An 18,584-nucleotide genomic window follows, 5' to 3' on the forward strand; every position below is an offset into this window, starting at 1 on the left:
TGTGTGTGTGTGTGTGTGTGTGCGTGCGTGTGTTATACACTGTCTGCCATCTTAATGAAGCACGGGACACATTCCAGGTCCTCAGCTTTGGGGACCAGACTGTAAAAGTGCTTACAACCCTTAACCACTCACTCACACACACACACACACACACACACAAGCCTCTGGAGTCTCAGAGATCAGACGTGGAGTGGGGGTCGGGTGTTTCTGGAGCCGTGGAATACAGTGGGATGAAAGGAGAGCAAGTGGAGTGGGGGGAAGGAAGCACATTGTGTGTGTGTGTGTGTGTGTGTGTGTGTGTGTGTGTGTGTGTGTGTGTGTGTGTGTGTGTGTGTGTGTGTGTGTGTGTGTCAGAGGAAAAGAAATATGTTAAGGTGTAAGAAAAGAGCCATAAGGCTGAAGCGTTAGAAGAGCAGAGTACTGTGTTAACCCAGTGAATGGGTTGTTTTAACCCAGCGATCGGGCTGTGTTAACCCAGTGAATGGGTTGTTTTAACCCAGCGATCGGGTTGTGTTAACCCAGTGAATGGGTTGTTTTAACCCAGCGATCGGGTTGTGTTAACCCAGTGAATGGGTTGTTTTAACCCAGCGATTGGGTTAAATGTTTGTTTAAAACAACCCAATCGCTGGGTTTGCCCATTTTCAACCCAACTTGGGTTGTTTTTAACCCAGCAGTTTTAGAGTGTATGACTAGGATAGAACCTATTGATAATTTTTTTTTAACTAAAAAAACAAACATTTTCTTCAACTGTAAATGGAAATTAAATGAACATACTATTGATCAAAACTGGCTCAGACCAGTAGGGGTTAATAAAGATTTGACCGATGAATGCCTGGCTCGATTGGACTCTTGTCTGGTCAGTAGTGATCAAACTTCTCAGTTTTATGGACGTCGCCATCTTTGATATGACTTTGGTCACTGTCGCTATGCTTAGTGAGAGAATACAGACTTGACTCTCACTACACACTCATACACACTGTATTCCCGACGCTACTGTGTGAACGTGACATTTCGATACTCACACCTGTATCGAAAAGTAAACGCAGTTGTCAATCCCAAAAACTGACAGTGAACATAGCCAGAGAAACGCCCATTTCACACTTCACACATGCCCACACACACACTTGGCAGACATCTTAACACACAATTCCCATCTGACTCTAAAGAGACCACAATGACAGAATTCAAAATGACACTTCTGAAACAGACACCACGCACCTCAGTGCTGTCATGTGTGTGTGTGTGTGTGTGTGAGTGTGTGTGAGTGTGTGTGTGTGTGTGAGCAGCAGCTCTGCACTGATGCTGAATAAAGCGGCATGGCTGAATAAATCATATTTTACCTGCGTTTGCAGTCTGCACTGAATGTGATGAGATAAAAACGTCACTACTGTGATATAACGCAATAGACAGCCAGTGCATGTCTCTTCTGGATACATGTGAAACGAACAGTGTGAGCAGTGCCGTCATAAAACACTCACGAGTTGAATCAGTCAAACGAATACTGAACAAATTAATATTCTGGTCCGATTCCTGTAACAAATCTAATTCGATCTAATTCTTGGTCAACAAGTTGAATCAGTGAATTAATTACTACTGAAGCTGAATCCAATTCTCAAACAAATGACTCTTCTGATCTGATTCCTGTAATGAATTGGTCAAAAAGACTCACAAGTTGAATCAGTCTCAATGAATTAGTCACTGAATCTAATTCACAAAAGATTGACACTTAGGACTCGATTCTTAACATGAATTGGTCAAAATTCTAATCTAATTAATTAATTGCTAAATCAAATTCACAAAAGAATGACCCTCATGATCATATTCTTGTAATGAATCAGTCAGAAAGACTCACAAGTTGAATCATTCTAATGAATTATTCATTGAATCCACTTCACAAACAAATGACTCTTTTGGTCAATATCCTGTATGGATTTGGTCAAAAAGACTCACAAGTTGAGTCAGTCTAATGAATTACTCTCTAAATCAAATTCACAAAAGATTGACTCTCATGATCATATTCTTGTAAATGAATCAGTCAGAAAGACTCACAAGTTGAATCAGTTCAATGAATTAGTCACTGAATCCAATTCAGAAACGAAAGACTGATGATCTGATTCTTTGTTATCAAGTCAAATCAGTGAATGATTTACTACCGTAGCTGAATCCAATTCTCAAACAAATTACTCTTCTGATCTGATTCCTGTAATGAATTGGTAAAAAAGACTCACAAGTTGAATCAGTTCAGTGAATTAGCCACTGAATCCAATTCACAAAAGAAAGACTGATGATCTGATTGGTCAACAAGTTGAATCAGTGAATGAATGAATTGCCAAATAAAATTCACAAAAGAATAACGCTTATGACCTAATTCTTATAATAAATTGGTCAAAAAGACTCACAAATTGAATCGGCCTAATCGAATTAGCCACTGAATCCACTTCCCAAACAAATGACTCTTTTGATCAGATTCCTGTAATGAATTGCTCTAAAAGACTCACAAGTTGAATCAGTCTAATCAAATTATTAATTGAATCCCCTTCACAAACAAATTACTATTTTGATCAGATTGCTGTAATGAATTGGTCAAAAAGACTCACAAGTTGAATCGGTCTCATAAACTAGGCTACTCGCTAAATTAAATTCACAAAAGAATGCCACTTATGACCTAATTCATATAACGAATTGGTCAAAAAGACTCACAAATTGAATCAAATTAGTCACTGAATCCAATTCACAAAGAAAAACTGATCTTGAATCTGATCGTGTAATGAATCGGTCAAAATGACTCACAGGTTGAATCGGTCTAGGCTCCTCGCTAAATTAAATTCACAAAAGAATGACACTTATGACCTAATTCATTTAACGAATTGGTAAAAAAGACTCACAAATAGAATCAAATTAGTCACTGAATCCAATTCACAAAGAAAGACTGATCTTGAATCCGATCGTGTAATGAATCGGTCAAAATGACTCACAGGTTGAATCATTCTAATGAATTATTCATTGAATCCACTTCACAAACAAATGACTCTTTTGATCAGGTTCCTGTAATGAATTGGTCAAAAAGACTCACAAGTTGAATCGGTCTAGGCTACTCGCTAAATTAAATTCACAAAAGAATGACACTTATGACTTCATTTTTATAATGAACTGGTCAAAAAGACTCACAAATTGAATCAAATTAGTCACTGAATCCAATTCACAAAGAAAATCTGATCTTGAATCTGATCGTGTAATGAATCGGTCAAAATGACTCACAGGTTGAATCATTCTAATGAATTATTCATTGAATCCACTTCACAAACAAATGACTCTTTTGATCAGGTTCCTGTAATGAATTGGTCAAAATGACTCACAGGTTGAATCGGTCTAGGCTACTCGCTAAATTAAATTCACAAAAGAATGACACTTATGACCTCATTTTTATAATGAACTGGTCAAAAAGACTCACGAATAGAATCAAATTAGTCACTGAATCCAATTCACAAAGAAAGACTGATCTTGAATCTGATCGTGTAATGAATCGGTCAAAATGACTCACAGGTTGAATCGGTCTAGGCTACTCGCTAAATTAAATTCACAAAAGAATGACACTTATGACCTCATTTTTATAATGAACTGGTCAAAAAGACTCACAAATAGAATCAAATTAGTCACTGAATCCAAATCACAAAGAAAGACTGATCTTGAATCCGATCGTGTAATGAATCGGTCAAAATGACTCAAACCTTTAAGCTGATTTGATTCTGAATCCAGTCTGATTTATGGTCTGACTCACATCTGGAAGTGTATATGAGGATGTAACTTTAGCGACGCACACAGTGCACTCACCCTCGGTGTGGATGGCAGATACGTAGGTCCAGTTGTATCTCTTCACTATGTCCACCATGGCTCTGGCCTGCTGGGCGTCCGAAGGCACGACCCTCATGAAGTATTTGTACAGGGATTTGTCGCTGAGGTCCATGCTGGTGGCGGAGTACGCGATCTGCGGGATATTAAACAGCTGCAGCAAGTTCTGCACTTGAATGGCCACGGAACTGGAGCCTGGACCGATCAGCCCCACGATTGGCTTCTTCCCCTTCATGGGCGTGGCACTTGGATCCGCACACCTGGTCCCGGCCCCGGCCTCTTCGCTTTCGTCGGCGGCGACGAGCGAGTCCCGTATGAACTCGATGCTCTGCTCCAGGGCGACGGCCGAGTGCCAGCAAGAGTCTCGGATCTCGCAGCCCAGCGTGACGTTGGGGAGGATTTTGGGGTCGGCGTTGATCCGGTCCAGCGTGTGCATCATGGCCTCGACGCGCTGGATGCCGTACTGCTCCCTAACGGCCCCGCATTTGCGCTCGTGCACTTTGTCGGCCGGCGGCTGGTGGTGCACGGAGAAAAGTGCGCCGATGATGACGTCACCGGGTATGTGGGCGACTACGCGCCGCTCGTTGGTCTGGGCCGCCGTCGCCAGGGACGTCAGACGCCACAGCAAAAGGGCGAGGGGGACCATTTCGGAGTAAATCAGATGGTGTGTGTGTTTCTTTTGCTTCCTGTTTTGTTACTCACTCATAGGCACAGTGATGCTGATCAGAGGAAGAAGTTCAGTCCAGCAGCTTCGCTCCCTCTCTGAACTTTCCGTATTTGACTACGCCAAAAGGAGATAGTGGAATCCCGTGGCTTTGAACTGCGCTGCCATTTGTCCGAGAGCTTCTACCGCGACCCTGAGCAGGATGCTGGGTCGTTGCCGTGGCAACCTCGAGCTGGGGACGGCATGAGATGAGGGGCCTCATAACCTTGAACGAGAGGAGATGGACACAGCGATGTTATTACATGCACACACAACACATGGGAAATGTTGAGCCTGGAACTAACCACACACATGTCAACTTTTACATTCGGTATTTGATGACACAATTCTATTGCATTCTGACGCTACACTGGAACTGTAAAAGATATTTTTTTTTAAGTTGTAGTAAATAAAACGATTATTAGAGTATGTTTTACATGACAGTGCTTTTTATTAGAGCTGTTAAATCGATTAATCGTGATAAAAGTTTGTTTGTATATGTGTGTGTGTGTGTAAATATACACATTATATAAACAAACTTTTATGTTAGATACGATTAATCGATTTAAAAAATGAACTTTCACTGTTGTTAGTTGCACTCAAATCATCCTCGTTCACATTACTTAAAAAACTCATGTAACTACATGAACTTAAATTTACTGAGTTGTTTCCACTAAAAATGAGTATTGTCAGCTTTACTTAATAAGTGTTTGTTCGGTCAACTTAACATTGCTGAGTGAAACGAACAAACTGGGCAGTTGATCTGTAGTTCTCAGCATTGCAGGGGACTGCATTAGGAGAGTAAATTTAGGGATTAAAGTGTTATGTTTTTCAGTAAAGGGACAGATGTTGTTAGTTTATGTTAGTGTTTAATGTTCAGTTATGTTGCACATTTAGAGGAGTTTCTGTCATTTTGTGGTTACCATTATGCAGAAGAGTGGTGCCTGTGTTTAGGCTGTGGGCACTCATACACACACATTTATTCTGCAAATCCTGCCCTCAATTAAATCAAGTTTGTCCAATGAGTTATTTTTGCATTTTGTTTCTAAAAACATACTTGTTGTTATTTAATACTTTTCCACTTACACTTGTAGAGCAAGTAGTTCATTTAATAAGGTAAATTAAATCGATAAATGTGTTCACCTAACATAATAAACTTTTATAAATCTAACATAACATTATTAAGTAAACTGCACATATAAATATTACGTAACAGTGACAAATTCAAATGGTTTGACGCTGAGTCTTTTGAGTAAATTCAACAAGTCATTTTTTGAGTGTGTTAGATGCGATTAATCGATTCTAACATAAAAGTTTGTTTATATATATATATATGTGTGTGTTTGTGTGTGTGTGTGTGTGTGTGTTTGTGTGTGTGTGTGTGTGTGTACATATATACACATTATATAAACACAAACTTTTATGTTAGATGCGATTAATCGATTCTAAAATAAAAGTTTGTTTATATTAGTGCTGGGCAAATTAACGCGTTAACGCAGGCGATTCAATTTTTTCAGTTTAACGCATTAAAAAATATTTAACACAATTAACGCAATGTTCGGTTTTATATCCATTTTTGCCTAGCGTTACATTATATGATCACGCTCTTATTCATGTAAATGAACAGAAGAAGAGAACTGTCAATGTCCTGTGGGTGTCTCAATCAGATCCCTAGTTCAGTAGTCAGGGCACTGATCAGGGAGTCGGCCACATTCATGTACGTTACACGATACACTGATTCAACACCTAGGAAGATGGGGAGCTCACTCACACACTCAACGCACAGACATTTTCTCGTGCACACATCAAGTTCTCTTTCGCTCTTGAACAAGCAATAACAACAACACAGAGACTGTTTCCAAAATGCCAGTTTTGTCAAGTATTAGGAGTCTCATAATAGGAGTCTTAAATGAGTTAAATAATGTCTTAAATGAACTTGAGAAAATGAGATGCGCGTAACAGCGCCTCAGATCCGAGTCATGTTCGCAGCGGCCGTTCTTAAAGTGACAGCAGTGATGTCTGGCATTAATGTTCATCAAAGAACAAAGAGAACAGAGAAAAGTGTAGCTTTAATGATGACTAATCTATATTTAATGTATTATTTATGCAGTTAAGAAAGGTGTTGATAACTATTACATTTCTGTATATGTCTAACAGGGAAGGCCATGGGTAAATATAACGTATTATAATGGGTTTATGTAAAGATTGTTTTAAGTTCACTTAAATTAAAAATTGTTTTTTTTTAAAGCCTAATAAATGTTGAAATTGGGAGCTTTCAGTTATACTGTAATGTAACGTCATTAATGTTTCATAGAGACATCAGTATCAGTGATACTGGCCTTCATTCATAAAAAGATGACAATACAACACATATTTAAAATATACTGTCTTTAAATTGTTGCTATATTAATTTGGAGAGTAACTGAAATTAATACAATATCAAAATACAAAAAACTCCCAAAATATTAAAAACTTGTGATTAATCGCGATTAATTACAGAAAAATGTGATTAATTAGATTAATTTTTTAACGATTCCTACTTTATATATATATATGTGTGTGTGTGTGTGTGTGTGTGTGTGTGTAAACATACACACACATATTACATAAAAACACACTTTTATGTTAGATGTGATTAATTGCGATTAATCGATTTGACAGCTCTACTTTTTGTCTTTCTACTTCAGAATTGTGTTTAATTCAATGCGTTACTTGCCATTTCTTCGTATTTAATTGTGAAATTTACTAACAATTATTTAGTATGAGTGAAAATTGTTCCTACATCCATTTTCAGTTTTCAGTGTAGGATTTACAGAAATTATTAGTAACTTTCACAAATAATTACAAAGAAATGGCAGTAGAAAGACTGGAATAGTCAAATATACTCCAATATTGTTTACAACTTCTTTTCACAGCAGATATGGTTGCAAGCTCATCTCTGATGGCGATGTTCAGTACGAGTGTAACGTACAGTCAAACCAGAATTTATTCAGACACCTTCAACATTCTCACAGTTTATTAACTATAGTTTAGAAAATGGTAATAAAATATGACAAGAACTGTCAGAACAAATTCATCTTGATAATGTCAGATAACTTTGATAGAAAGGGATGTAATAGATTACAATCAACCAATCAGCTGTTCAATTTAACTACACAATTAGATAATACCAATTTAGATCAACCAATGGCCGAGCAATGCTTCATTTTGTTCAGTCTGTGGTGTGAAAGGTCACATTAGCAAAAACACTGAAGTAAAACATGGTCGGGTCAAAGTGTCTGAATCATTTTGGTCCCAAATTTTTTATCAATTTTACTGGTTGTCACTGTATGAAGAATTTTTGGGTGTTATATGTCACAGTTTACTTCTATAGCGTCATGCACCCACTAGTAATAAAATGATATCTGGTGTCTGAATAATATCTGAATAATTTTTGGTTTGATTGTATGTGTGCTCGGTCTGAAAGTGTAACGGAAAACACAAACGTTGATACAAGACTGTCAAGAACAACCGAGAAAGCTTTCAGGCCCCCGACACAAACCACTTACACTGGCTGTCAGACTCATTCATTCCAAGAGACCGAAAAAGAGGTGCCAATTTTTCAGAATAAAAGATGAATTGCACTGTGTGGTTTTCACAAGCAACTCATTTTAGTCTCACAGCAATGGCATCGGAATAAATAAATACAAATTCCCTCGGCTGCATCCAAGGGCCAGTTTCATATGCCAAACCGCAGATTGGACCCTTGTTAAAACGTGCTACACGTTAGAGAGACGGCACTCTGTCTCAATGAAAATGCTGCTTCACTTTCGAATGGCAAGAGCTGAATGGAGGTGAAAATAACTAATGCATCACACTGAACCATCCTTCTGCCTCCGGCATACAAGAAACAATAGGAGGGGAAACAAACTGCAATCCCACAAAAACCTCGCCAATATCAGGCAGTCGCATTGAAATCATGCTGGCATTCATTGCACACTCCATTCAGACGAACGCAAATGTCAGGCTGATAGGGCAGAGAGCTCCACTCCAAGCTGCGGAGATCGAACGGGACGGATGAGAGTGAACGACCTTGCCGTTGAAAACCGAGGGAACGGGCGCTTTGCGCTGTCCGCGGTGCTGAAACGCATCACACTGCAGTGGCCAAAGAACTCCATGTGCTCAGTCTAATGCCTCTCATAAACAACCTCCTCAGTCTTTAAAAGCTCCGACAGATATTGCACGTTTAACATAGAAAACCGCATGCATGTGCAATGCAAATGAAATTGCACATAATGGATTCCCAATAAGTCATGCTGTTACCCATGCAACCGAGATGCTCGCGCTCGATGATCTGCAGAGAGCGCGTTCCTAATTCCAGAACATCATCGCTGCCACGGACCCAAACTCACGCGGAGAGTGTGTGTCCGCGCACAGGTTGATGTTTTGGTGATGGTCCTTCTTACCTGCCCCGCGCCACAATCCACTACGGTCACGGATGGCGCGCGCTTCCCACAGGTGATCCGTCGGAGATTTGGGGGGTCGGTAGCCCGGTAAACGGCGGGGCACCGGAGAGCCACAGCTGTAGTGTCGTCTCGTCTTCTTGTCACGCACTAACACTGCCGAAGCGGGATCGTGCACACACATCCCAGTCCGCGACTCAACCCCTCCCACCCGTGAACCCCGAGACTGGCTGCATCCAACCGGCCGTGGCACCTGCGTTTCTCCTCTAAGCGGAATCAACTGCTGACGACTTCGAGATTATTTTATCAGTGCATGTTTAAAAGTGAGGTTTTAAGTGCTTTTGGATGCTTTTCTGCGGAATGAAGCTCGAGCGCAGGTGGTGAACATGATTGTCAATATCCACTCATAATTGTTTTGTTGGGAAGCCTCATTAGTGGGAGCAAGATCGCATTTGATTTTAAAACGTGAGGGGCCCCACACCAAACCCCTGGGGTACCCCACCTCAAACAGACTCAGACCAGCAGAAGACCACCACCTTGTGGCACTTTAGTATTCGGGACTGAAAAAGCAGCTCTTTTCAAAAGTCTAAGGGATGATGTTTGACTAATCCAGTGGATTTAAAGATGGAAGGATCAGATAGGCTACAGTCTAAATGAACAGCGACGTGAATGTATAATGAGGTAATGTGCTGGGAAATGAACTTTTTGTTGCAAAATGAAATGGATTGTTCACCCAGAGATGAGAATTTTGTCATTATTTAATCTACTGCGGAACATAAAACATTTCCCAAAAAAATATTTTGAGTGATGTTTGGAACGATTTGAGCAGTGAATAACTTTTTTAATAAAATAAGTACCTCTTTAAAATGTGCAGATGATCAGATTGTCTCTCAGCAGACAATAAAAAAAAAAAACATAACAGGCGATGGGATTCCAATGATGTAATATGTGAAATAAACAAAAAATATTGTATTATGATTGGGTCGGTTTCGATAACATTCGCATACAATTTTCAATCAGAAAAGAATTACCTATTAAACATAGTTCAAATTAATTACTTACCCTGCCAAATTATTAATAAAAAATAAAGATGTTTCTGTCAAAATGTATACGTTTCCTAAAAAAAGTTTCTCCTCATTTGAATATTAATTAGGATGTATTAGTTATGCCTGAGAGTAACTTCTACTCAATACATGTGAGACTATTCTATTCGTCTACAAGAATGTGGCCATAAATTTGAATCAAGTGCCTCATCTTACCAGCAAAATGTATTTTCTGGGGAATATTTCAAACCAGGATGTTGTTGTGAAAGCATCCACTCGATCTGGAAGAATCGTCTCTTCGATTGATCCACTTTTTACTACGGCAACCGCGGAATCTCAGGTGGAACGCGAAAATTCTTCATTTTCCCGCTCAATTTCACAGTTTAAAAACACAAAACGACGCGGCTCGCCGATGGATATCTTGTGTGTAACACCTGTCGTAGCATCCTCATAATCTTCATCATCATATGTGCGGGCACGAGTGGATAAAGCAGTGGCTGGTTTACAGGATGGGGCTTTTTAGCCAAAGTGGCTCTGAGCTTCGCGCGGGATTAAATGTGCCCGCCAAATGCGCGCGGGATTAACGGCCATTAAAAAGGCAAAACCACTCCGACAGCTTCCTGTGAGGTTTACCACAAAACGGATAGACTTTCTCGTAAATCTCTCTAGGCTATCTCTCTGAAATTCACAAACACATATCAAAGATGTAATTTACACCTTCTCTTTTCGCCATATATCTTGCTGAGGAGAACATGAATCGCAATGCTTGTTTAGGCGCGCTTGCTACTGTTCAGCCAATCAGGTAATCTTCTTAATCTCACAAAATGTCGCCTGGTATTTCTATATGAAATATCTAAGGTGGCATTTAGTGAGCCCACCACAAAACGGATTACAGTGGGAAATCTGGCCCCATATTCATATGCAAACATCTGAAAGGAATAAACAATATGTTGAGCATTAAGCCCACGCAAGACCTAGCCAGCTTCCACATCTTCCTCAACAAAAGCAAAAAGGCTGAGAGGTGTATAATGCATATACAATATTTTCATATACACGTGGATTGGAATCTGTCAAAAGGACAATAGCTCAGTTAAAATACTCTGAAATACAAGGTTTTACTATTTACTAAATTATTTCTCAGGACTGTTAGGTTGGGACATTTTGTCACAAGCATTTTAGAATCCATAGGCTACAATTATTAATTGCATCATCTGTTGGACAAAACAATGCAATGGCATGAGATATTTGCTGTTTTATGAATCATTTTATCTTTCTGTTAATTGTTGCAGAAAAGCCATTAAACAGCCTATAATGTGCTGTTTAATGGCAGGTTCCCATCTGCCTTTGGAACATGTTGCCATAAAAGGTCAGAACATAATGAACTTTTTCTTTTTTCCCAAGCAATAATGGTGGAAATGTTCAATAGTGTTTTTGTAGCAATGAATTTAACCTCCAGGAAAGAATTTTTTTTTGTATATTTTCATGTCATTACATCGTTTAGAGCATGAGAAACAAATGGAAAACTTTTTTTTTTGGTGAAAAATTATATTTATCCATATGTTATGGTATGTCCTCGTACGTATAGGCACATTTTTTTTAGGTTTCAGGATTTTTTTTTTGCTGAACTTTGTTTAAAGATGATTCTCAACGAGGTTATAAAAGATATAACGGAATGACATGATATACCAGTTTACTTTAAGCAATATGTGGGTAAAATGGCCATGCATGGATTTTCCCATTCAATGCAATGTCTCTGCACTGCATATCATTTGCATATTAATGTGTTCTTGGAGCAACATGTAATGAAAAAATAAGTGTATATATAATGGGAGTAACAGTTGGCAACATTTTCATAATAATATCTAATATTTCATAGGAACATTGATATGTAATTTCGTTCCCTATTCACTTGTTGTCTCCTAAAATGCCTGATAAACATGATTTAAGTCCCGGTGTCCTCTATCAAGGAAATGTAAGAAATCAAGCCCTGTTTTAAAACGGGAAGTCATATTTTGATTTGAAACCCCATAACATTTTCCTGAGATTTACAACAAAAAAATGTACAAATTTAAGTAATTACAAAATATTCTATTTTCAAAAGAGTGCTAAATCTGATCATTCAGTCATTTTTAAAGACCAAGGAGTTGTTGTTGTCCTGGTGAAACCTCCAAACAAATGAATGTGCTCTTTACAGGACATCCAGACTGTGGATGTTGAAACGGTGTCAGAGAAATCCACTAAAATATAATGACAGTGGCACCCAGGAGGTTAAAGACTGTCCAAAAACACCTACACCTAAAATTTTTTTTTATTTGTGTTAAAAAAACACCATTATTTTACATTATGCAGATTATATTAGAAGTGGAACTCCTACTTTTAAACAGTTATCAATTATTAAATCTGGCCGATATATATAAATACTAAGCCCTTGCGAAAGCAGAAATCACGTGATCTGTGTGTGAGCCCCGTTGTCTTGACCGCTGTGTTCATCCAAACGCTCAGAGATGCAGCAGCCAGCGCTGGAATGCTGCTAATAGCATTATGCTTGTTAATTATAGAATTAGCATGATTGAGACCGCGGAGTGTAGGCTTGTAATAAATTACGCTCAGATGCTGGAAAGCTTCCTAAATGCTTCTTAGAAAGTACAAGAGTAATTGTTCGATGGCTTCTGGGGTCAGGTTACTATGGCAACCCCTCCCAACCGCTCTTAAAGGCGTAATGACGAGTAATCAGAGGCTCAAGTGTGTAATTGAGTCCTCGCGCACATGCAAAAACACACACGCGCACACATTAAGACAAGCAAAATATTCAAACACTCAAAGTTCAAACAAGGCCCAAACACACACACACACACTTGTAATTTAAACAGAAGTAATTCATAAGAACATGTCAGCTTCCTGAATTACTCTTTAACTCTCTGGCACACAAAGCTGGACGCGTGCGTGGGAAGAGCCGCTCAAACTGGTGTGAGAGTGACTCACAGTCTGCTGCGCAGTTAAAGGCTGTTCTCCTCGCTTTCTCACACTGGCTGTCAATTCTACAGAGTTTTAGAAAGGGTCTGAAACCCATAATTAGGGCTTGAGACCCCCTCCAAAAGGAACATATTTCGAATAGCAAGTACTCTTCTTTTTTTTTTTTTTACTTCTCAACAGCAACGTTTCAGTAATGACAAAACTCAAACTTGGTCAGAGTGCGCGTTTAATTTGGCGCTAAATGTAGTCGAGTTCTGAAGTAACCATGGCAACAGTCGCAAGTAATCGCATATTCAGGACCGAACTGCGCGATTAATCGTTGAACTAATACGAAACTTTCAGATCCAGAAAAAGCATTTATCATCGTAGGCTACATGTATTGAACCGTTTCACAGAGAGTCTTTTCAGCCACACAATATCATAATATCGGTGTTGCAAATATTCAAATGATCACAGAAGTACTGGGATAAACACTGATGTCTATGGAAGCCATCAAAATAGAGCAAATCAAAGTTTGAAAGTCACTTGACGTTTCGCGGTTATATCGATTACAGCGTTACGCCAGTAGGTGGCGACAAGTGACTGTTCAAAACTGTATTTGTCATTGAATCAATCATTCAAGAGATTCAAGTCCCTCGGGTCATTTTGACCCGAAATTAACAGAAGAGTGTTCATTAGCGTGATCCAAGACCGTAGGACTTTTGTCGCATTTGAACTATTAATACACAAAACAATTGATAGGATTCAAGGAGTTTATGTGGTGGAAATGAAAAAAGAAACAAATCCTTCCCTCGCGGGTCAATTTCACCCCACGACTAATGCTTCAGTATACATAGAAAAACCTAAAATATGCTCAGAATTAAAAACTTTACCAAAAAATTATTTGTGTATCTGAATGCACACTGAAGAGAAACTTACTTTAGGACCCAGCGGAACAGCTTGTTTGCTCCATATAGAGCTATAAGGCATCTATAGTGGCAAGAGTCACGAAATATGTGCTTAAATTTTATTATTTATTGATAAAATCTAGTATTTTAAAAGGTAAATAAAAAATAAACAAAAATAAACAAAACAAAAAAATGGGGGAAAAAGTATATTTTTAGGGTCATTTGGACCTGCGAGGGCGGCATTAGGGCCATTTTTGGGTGACCTAACCCTTTAAAAACCATTAATCCAGTCATGAAACAAGTGAAGTATTTATGAGTGAGTCATTGAATCATTCATTCAACCTGATTTATGTTTTTTAAAAATCAATCATTCATTAACATTTAGTCAGAACCTCTACACTGTAAATTGTTTTTAATTTAAGGTTAGTTACCTGGTTGCCTTAAAATTTGAGTTAATACAAGTTAATACAATGAACATTTGAGAATCGGCATCACCCTTTATTCAAATATTATTAAAATATTTTGTAAGCATATTGCGTATTTGTGTGTTTTATATGTAATAATGCAGTGAAACATGCCAAATTGTGCCATTTTCATGATTTATCACAACATTATTTATTTATGTGGTTCAGATACAATAATATTTTGAGTTTTTATTTATTAAACCAATTTTCTTCATTGTATTAACCCTTAATCGCCCCTCAAGTAGGGTTTATGTTTGAGTCCCTTGGGGTCAGATAGACCCCAAACTTTTACAGAGCGATTGCATAAGGAAATATAATTTTTTTACATGGAAAACTATATATCATTTTTTTTATTTACTTCTCAACTATACATTTATGCTGTGTTTTTGTGGGTATTTGGTAGTTTTTTACCTATTTACTGCACAAATACTTAACTATGTCATAAATTGGCTCATTAAAAATCATTTTTTTATGAAAAAATCACTTGAATGATGATCTTAAATAAATATAAATAGTTTTTGGACATTGCTCTATGTGTTAGGGATAGAATACCGCCATCTGTAGGTTTGTGGAAAAACTTTAGGAATTATAGTTAAAGAGAGAGAGAGTGCAATGACCACATTATCCACTAGAGGTCCATAGGGAAGTTATGCAAAAGTTAAGCTGCCGTTCATCTTTCTTTTATTTGCCCTTTTCCCTCTCTTTCTCATGATTGTTCCATGTTGCATTTGTGCTCTAGTATTTGTCCTTCATTTATGTATGGATTTTTTTCAGATTTATGCCAGTTTTGTTGATTTTATTTGCCAGTTTCTATAAAAATGCTCTCTGTTGCAGTCACACATGTGTGTGTTTGTGTGCGTGTGTGTGCGTGTGTGTATGAGACAGAAAGTTCGTTCCACTTTGTGTTTATGCTCTAGGACCAGATCTTGATATAAATGTAGACATTTTCAGATTTATACTGGATTTAGTTGATTTTTTTTTACAAACAAAGTGAAAAAAAAAGCATTTTTTACATTTTCCCATTCATTGCCAAAATCCAAAAAAATGCTCCAGACACCTGTGTTTGTGTTTGTGTGTGTGTGCGTGTGAGTGAACATGCTTGTTCCATATTGCATTTGTGCTCTAGTATTAGTACTTCATTTATGTATGAAAATCTTTCAGATTTATGCCAGTTTTGTTGATTTTATTTGCCAGTTTCTATAAAAATGCTCTCTGTTGCAGTCACACACATGTGTGTGTTTGTGTGTGTGTATGTGCGTGTGTGTATGAGACAGAAAGTTCGTTCCACTTTGTGTTTATGCTCTAGGACCAGACCTTGATATAAATGTGGAAATTTTCAGATTTATACTGGATTTAGTAAAAAAAAATTTACAAAAAAAGTGAAAAAAATGTATTTTTTACACTTTCCCATTCATTTTCAATGTGGGGTCAATCTGACCCCGAGGGACTTAAACGGTAAATTTTTTTTTACACACCTTTAGAACAACCAAACCAAGCCCAGATTTTTTGTGCATGTTTAGATAGATTATTTAGGAAAAGTCACCGAGTCTCATGGCCCTGAGATGAAGGGAACACTTTTAAAAAATGGAGGAAAAGTCCAGTGGGGTCAGCTGGACCCCAAGGGACGATTAAGGGTTAACTCAATTTTTTTTTTCAATGAACTAAAAATTAAGGCAACCAGGTTACTTTTTTTTTTAAAGTTACACCAATAATATTTTTTTACAGTGTACAAGTTCATTTCAACTCTTACAAACATTCAACTGACTTCCAATTTTGAGTTGAATCTTGTATAACTTAAATTAAAAAGTTGAAATTGCTTAACTTATTTTGCTTTTGAGTTAAATTAACTTAAAAACATATGTTGTCATAACTTATTGATCCTATAATTTTTTACAGGACAGTCGTGATTCTCAATTTATCCAGAATTGTGCAGCTAGGAATCAACCAATGACAAAACACGTCAGTTAACTACTAATTTAAATATTGGCAGGGACATTATCAGATGGTACACTGACAAAACATGACAACTATTGTTATTATTCATCACTTCATTATACATTTATATATCACGAATATTATTATAGTCAGTGTTGTTACTGTTAACTAAAACTAACACTATTAAAAAGCATTTTGTTAGATGAAAAACTTGTTTAATTGAGTTTTCAGTAAACAAGGCAACATTTATAATATCTAAATATGATTTATAACATTTCTAAGTATCCTACTAAAATATCACAAGCTGTAACTTAAATAAAAATAAATTAAAGTGAAATACAGCTATAAAAACGACAAAAAATTACAAATTACGAAAAAAATGATTTAAATAAACTGAAAACAAAAATAAAGCCAATTCAAAGTATTACTAAATACTATAATAGCATATAGTAAAAAAATACTAGAATAATACTAATCATAAGATACTTTAGTCAGATGGACTGCATGAAAAACCACAAAAGAGTGTAAAAATGTGTTCAGATGACATCATAATCCCTCTTACATTATAATCTCTCCGCTCCAGCTCCATTATGTTATTGAAACGGCAAATGTTCACAATCCAATCAGTTCCTGATGGATCAAATCAGTTCCCAAAATCCGTTATTGTTGACTCTCTGATTTGACTTGTAAATATGTCAGATTGTAGAAGTGTGAAAGACAGAAGCCTCGGTGTGCTTGTGAAGGACAGCGCTGGTGTTGTGAGTGGGCGGCGTGTGCCGGGAGGGATTATCTTTCTACAAATATGACAAAAACCATAAAAATGACAGTAAATCAATTATTCGATGGTGTCTCAGAATGACACTGACATAATCTCTGTTGCCATAGAAACACTGATGATATATAAAGATTCCTGAAATGCTTCAACCAATAAGTGATGGCTGTAGATGATGCTGGTCTGTCTAATTTTTATTCGTTTTCACCCCTACAACTGTATGGAGTTTAGTCAGTCTTGAACAAGGTCTATACAAAAAATTAACTTTCAAAAAGAAACCTTCCCTGACAAAATACACTATCAGTGTTTAAAACAGTGCTGCTGCTTCAGGTTTTTGTGTAAACTGTGATTTTTTGATGAATACAAACTTCAACAGAACAGCATTTATTTGAAATAAACATCTTTTGTAACATTATAAATGCATTTACTGTCACTTTTGATCAATTTAATGTGTTCTTGGTTGATAAAAGTATTACATTTCTTTAAAAGAGGAAAGAAGGAAAACATACTTTTGAATGGCAGTGCACAGTAGAAAATGGGACAACTAGCCCCGGTCTAGCCCCTTTAGTTAAAGTCTTTCATAACCTGTGTTCTATTTAACACAACTGCTTTGTATTTTACCAACCTATCTGGATTCATCCGTAAAAACTGAATCGCCATACAGAGGTCAAACACAAGCCCATGGCAGGAACTCTCGCTCTGATGTGTCCAGTCTCGGAGAGATGAGCCTACAGAAGAACAGAGGAGAGGAATTACTGAAGAGAACAGAGTCTTGGCTTTAATCCAGTGGTGACTGGCAAACGTTCAACTCACACTGCCCTCTGTAGACCACTTGTGGTATTAAAGTCAAATTCAGTGCTGGAGTATTTGCAATTAGGCAGGCCAGCACATCTAATTGACATGAATGTTATATTTAAAGGGGTGGTTGATTATGATTTCACTTTTTTAACTTTAGTTAGTGTGTAATGTTGCTGTCTGAGCATAAACAACATCTGCAAAGTTACGACGCTTATAGTTCAAAGCAAAGGGAGAGATTTTCTTGTACAGAAATCACTTTTTAAGGACTACAACAAGCTTATATAGTGACAGAATTAACCCTAGAATTTACATAAACCCGCCCCCTGGAACACATAACAAAGGCCATGTTGAGAAGAGGAAGAGGTGTTGTAATAGAGCACATTTGGGAGCTCAAGCTGTCGAAGCCGTCTTTTCACATTTATTGTAATACAACGCGTAACACAAATGCAATAGCATGTCATAAGAGCAAGATGACAACATGAGTTATAACCGTAATTAAACTAAACTATACCTGTTCTATCTTCATGCAGCAAATATTCTCTGGCTCTGTAGGCATATTTTACAACAGTTCCCACACAAGATTATCATGACAGAATATGCTAATCGATGATGAAGATAGTTAACTCCACATCAGCTCCATACATTCATCAACTAACCACTCGTCAACAAATGTCCTGTCTCATTCTACATGTTGTCACTTCTTCTTGAGTCTCTCCAT

General features: G+C 37.6%; 1 protein-coding gene across 1 annotated transcript in view; it reads right to left on the minus strand.

The window, feature by feature from the left end:
- Window positions 1–4,495, minus strand: part of grm5b (glutamate receptor, metabotropic 5b) — a gene marked incomplete at both ends in the record, with an annotated part of 96,144 nt that extends 91,649 nt beyond the window's left edge. Inside the window, one exon of the mRNA XM_079823360.1 lies at window positions 3,832–4,495. Coding sequence (XP_079679486.1) covers window positions 3,832–4,495 — 664 coding nt within the window. The remainder of the gene's footprint in view (window positions 1–3,831) is intronic.
- Between the last annotated feature and the right edge of the window lie 14,089 nt (window positions 4,496–18,584).

The sequence above is a fragment of the Gobio gobio genome, assembly GCF_949357685.1.
Source record: "Gobio gobio genome assembly, chromosome: 8".
Lineage (NCBI taxonomy): Eukaryota > Metazoa > Chordata > Actinopteri > Cypriniformes > Gobionidae > Gobio > Gobio gobio.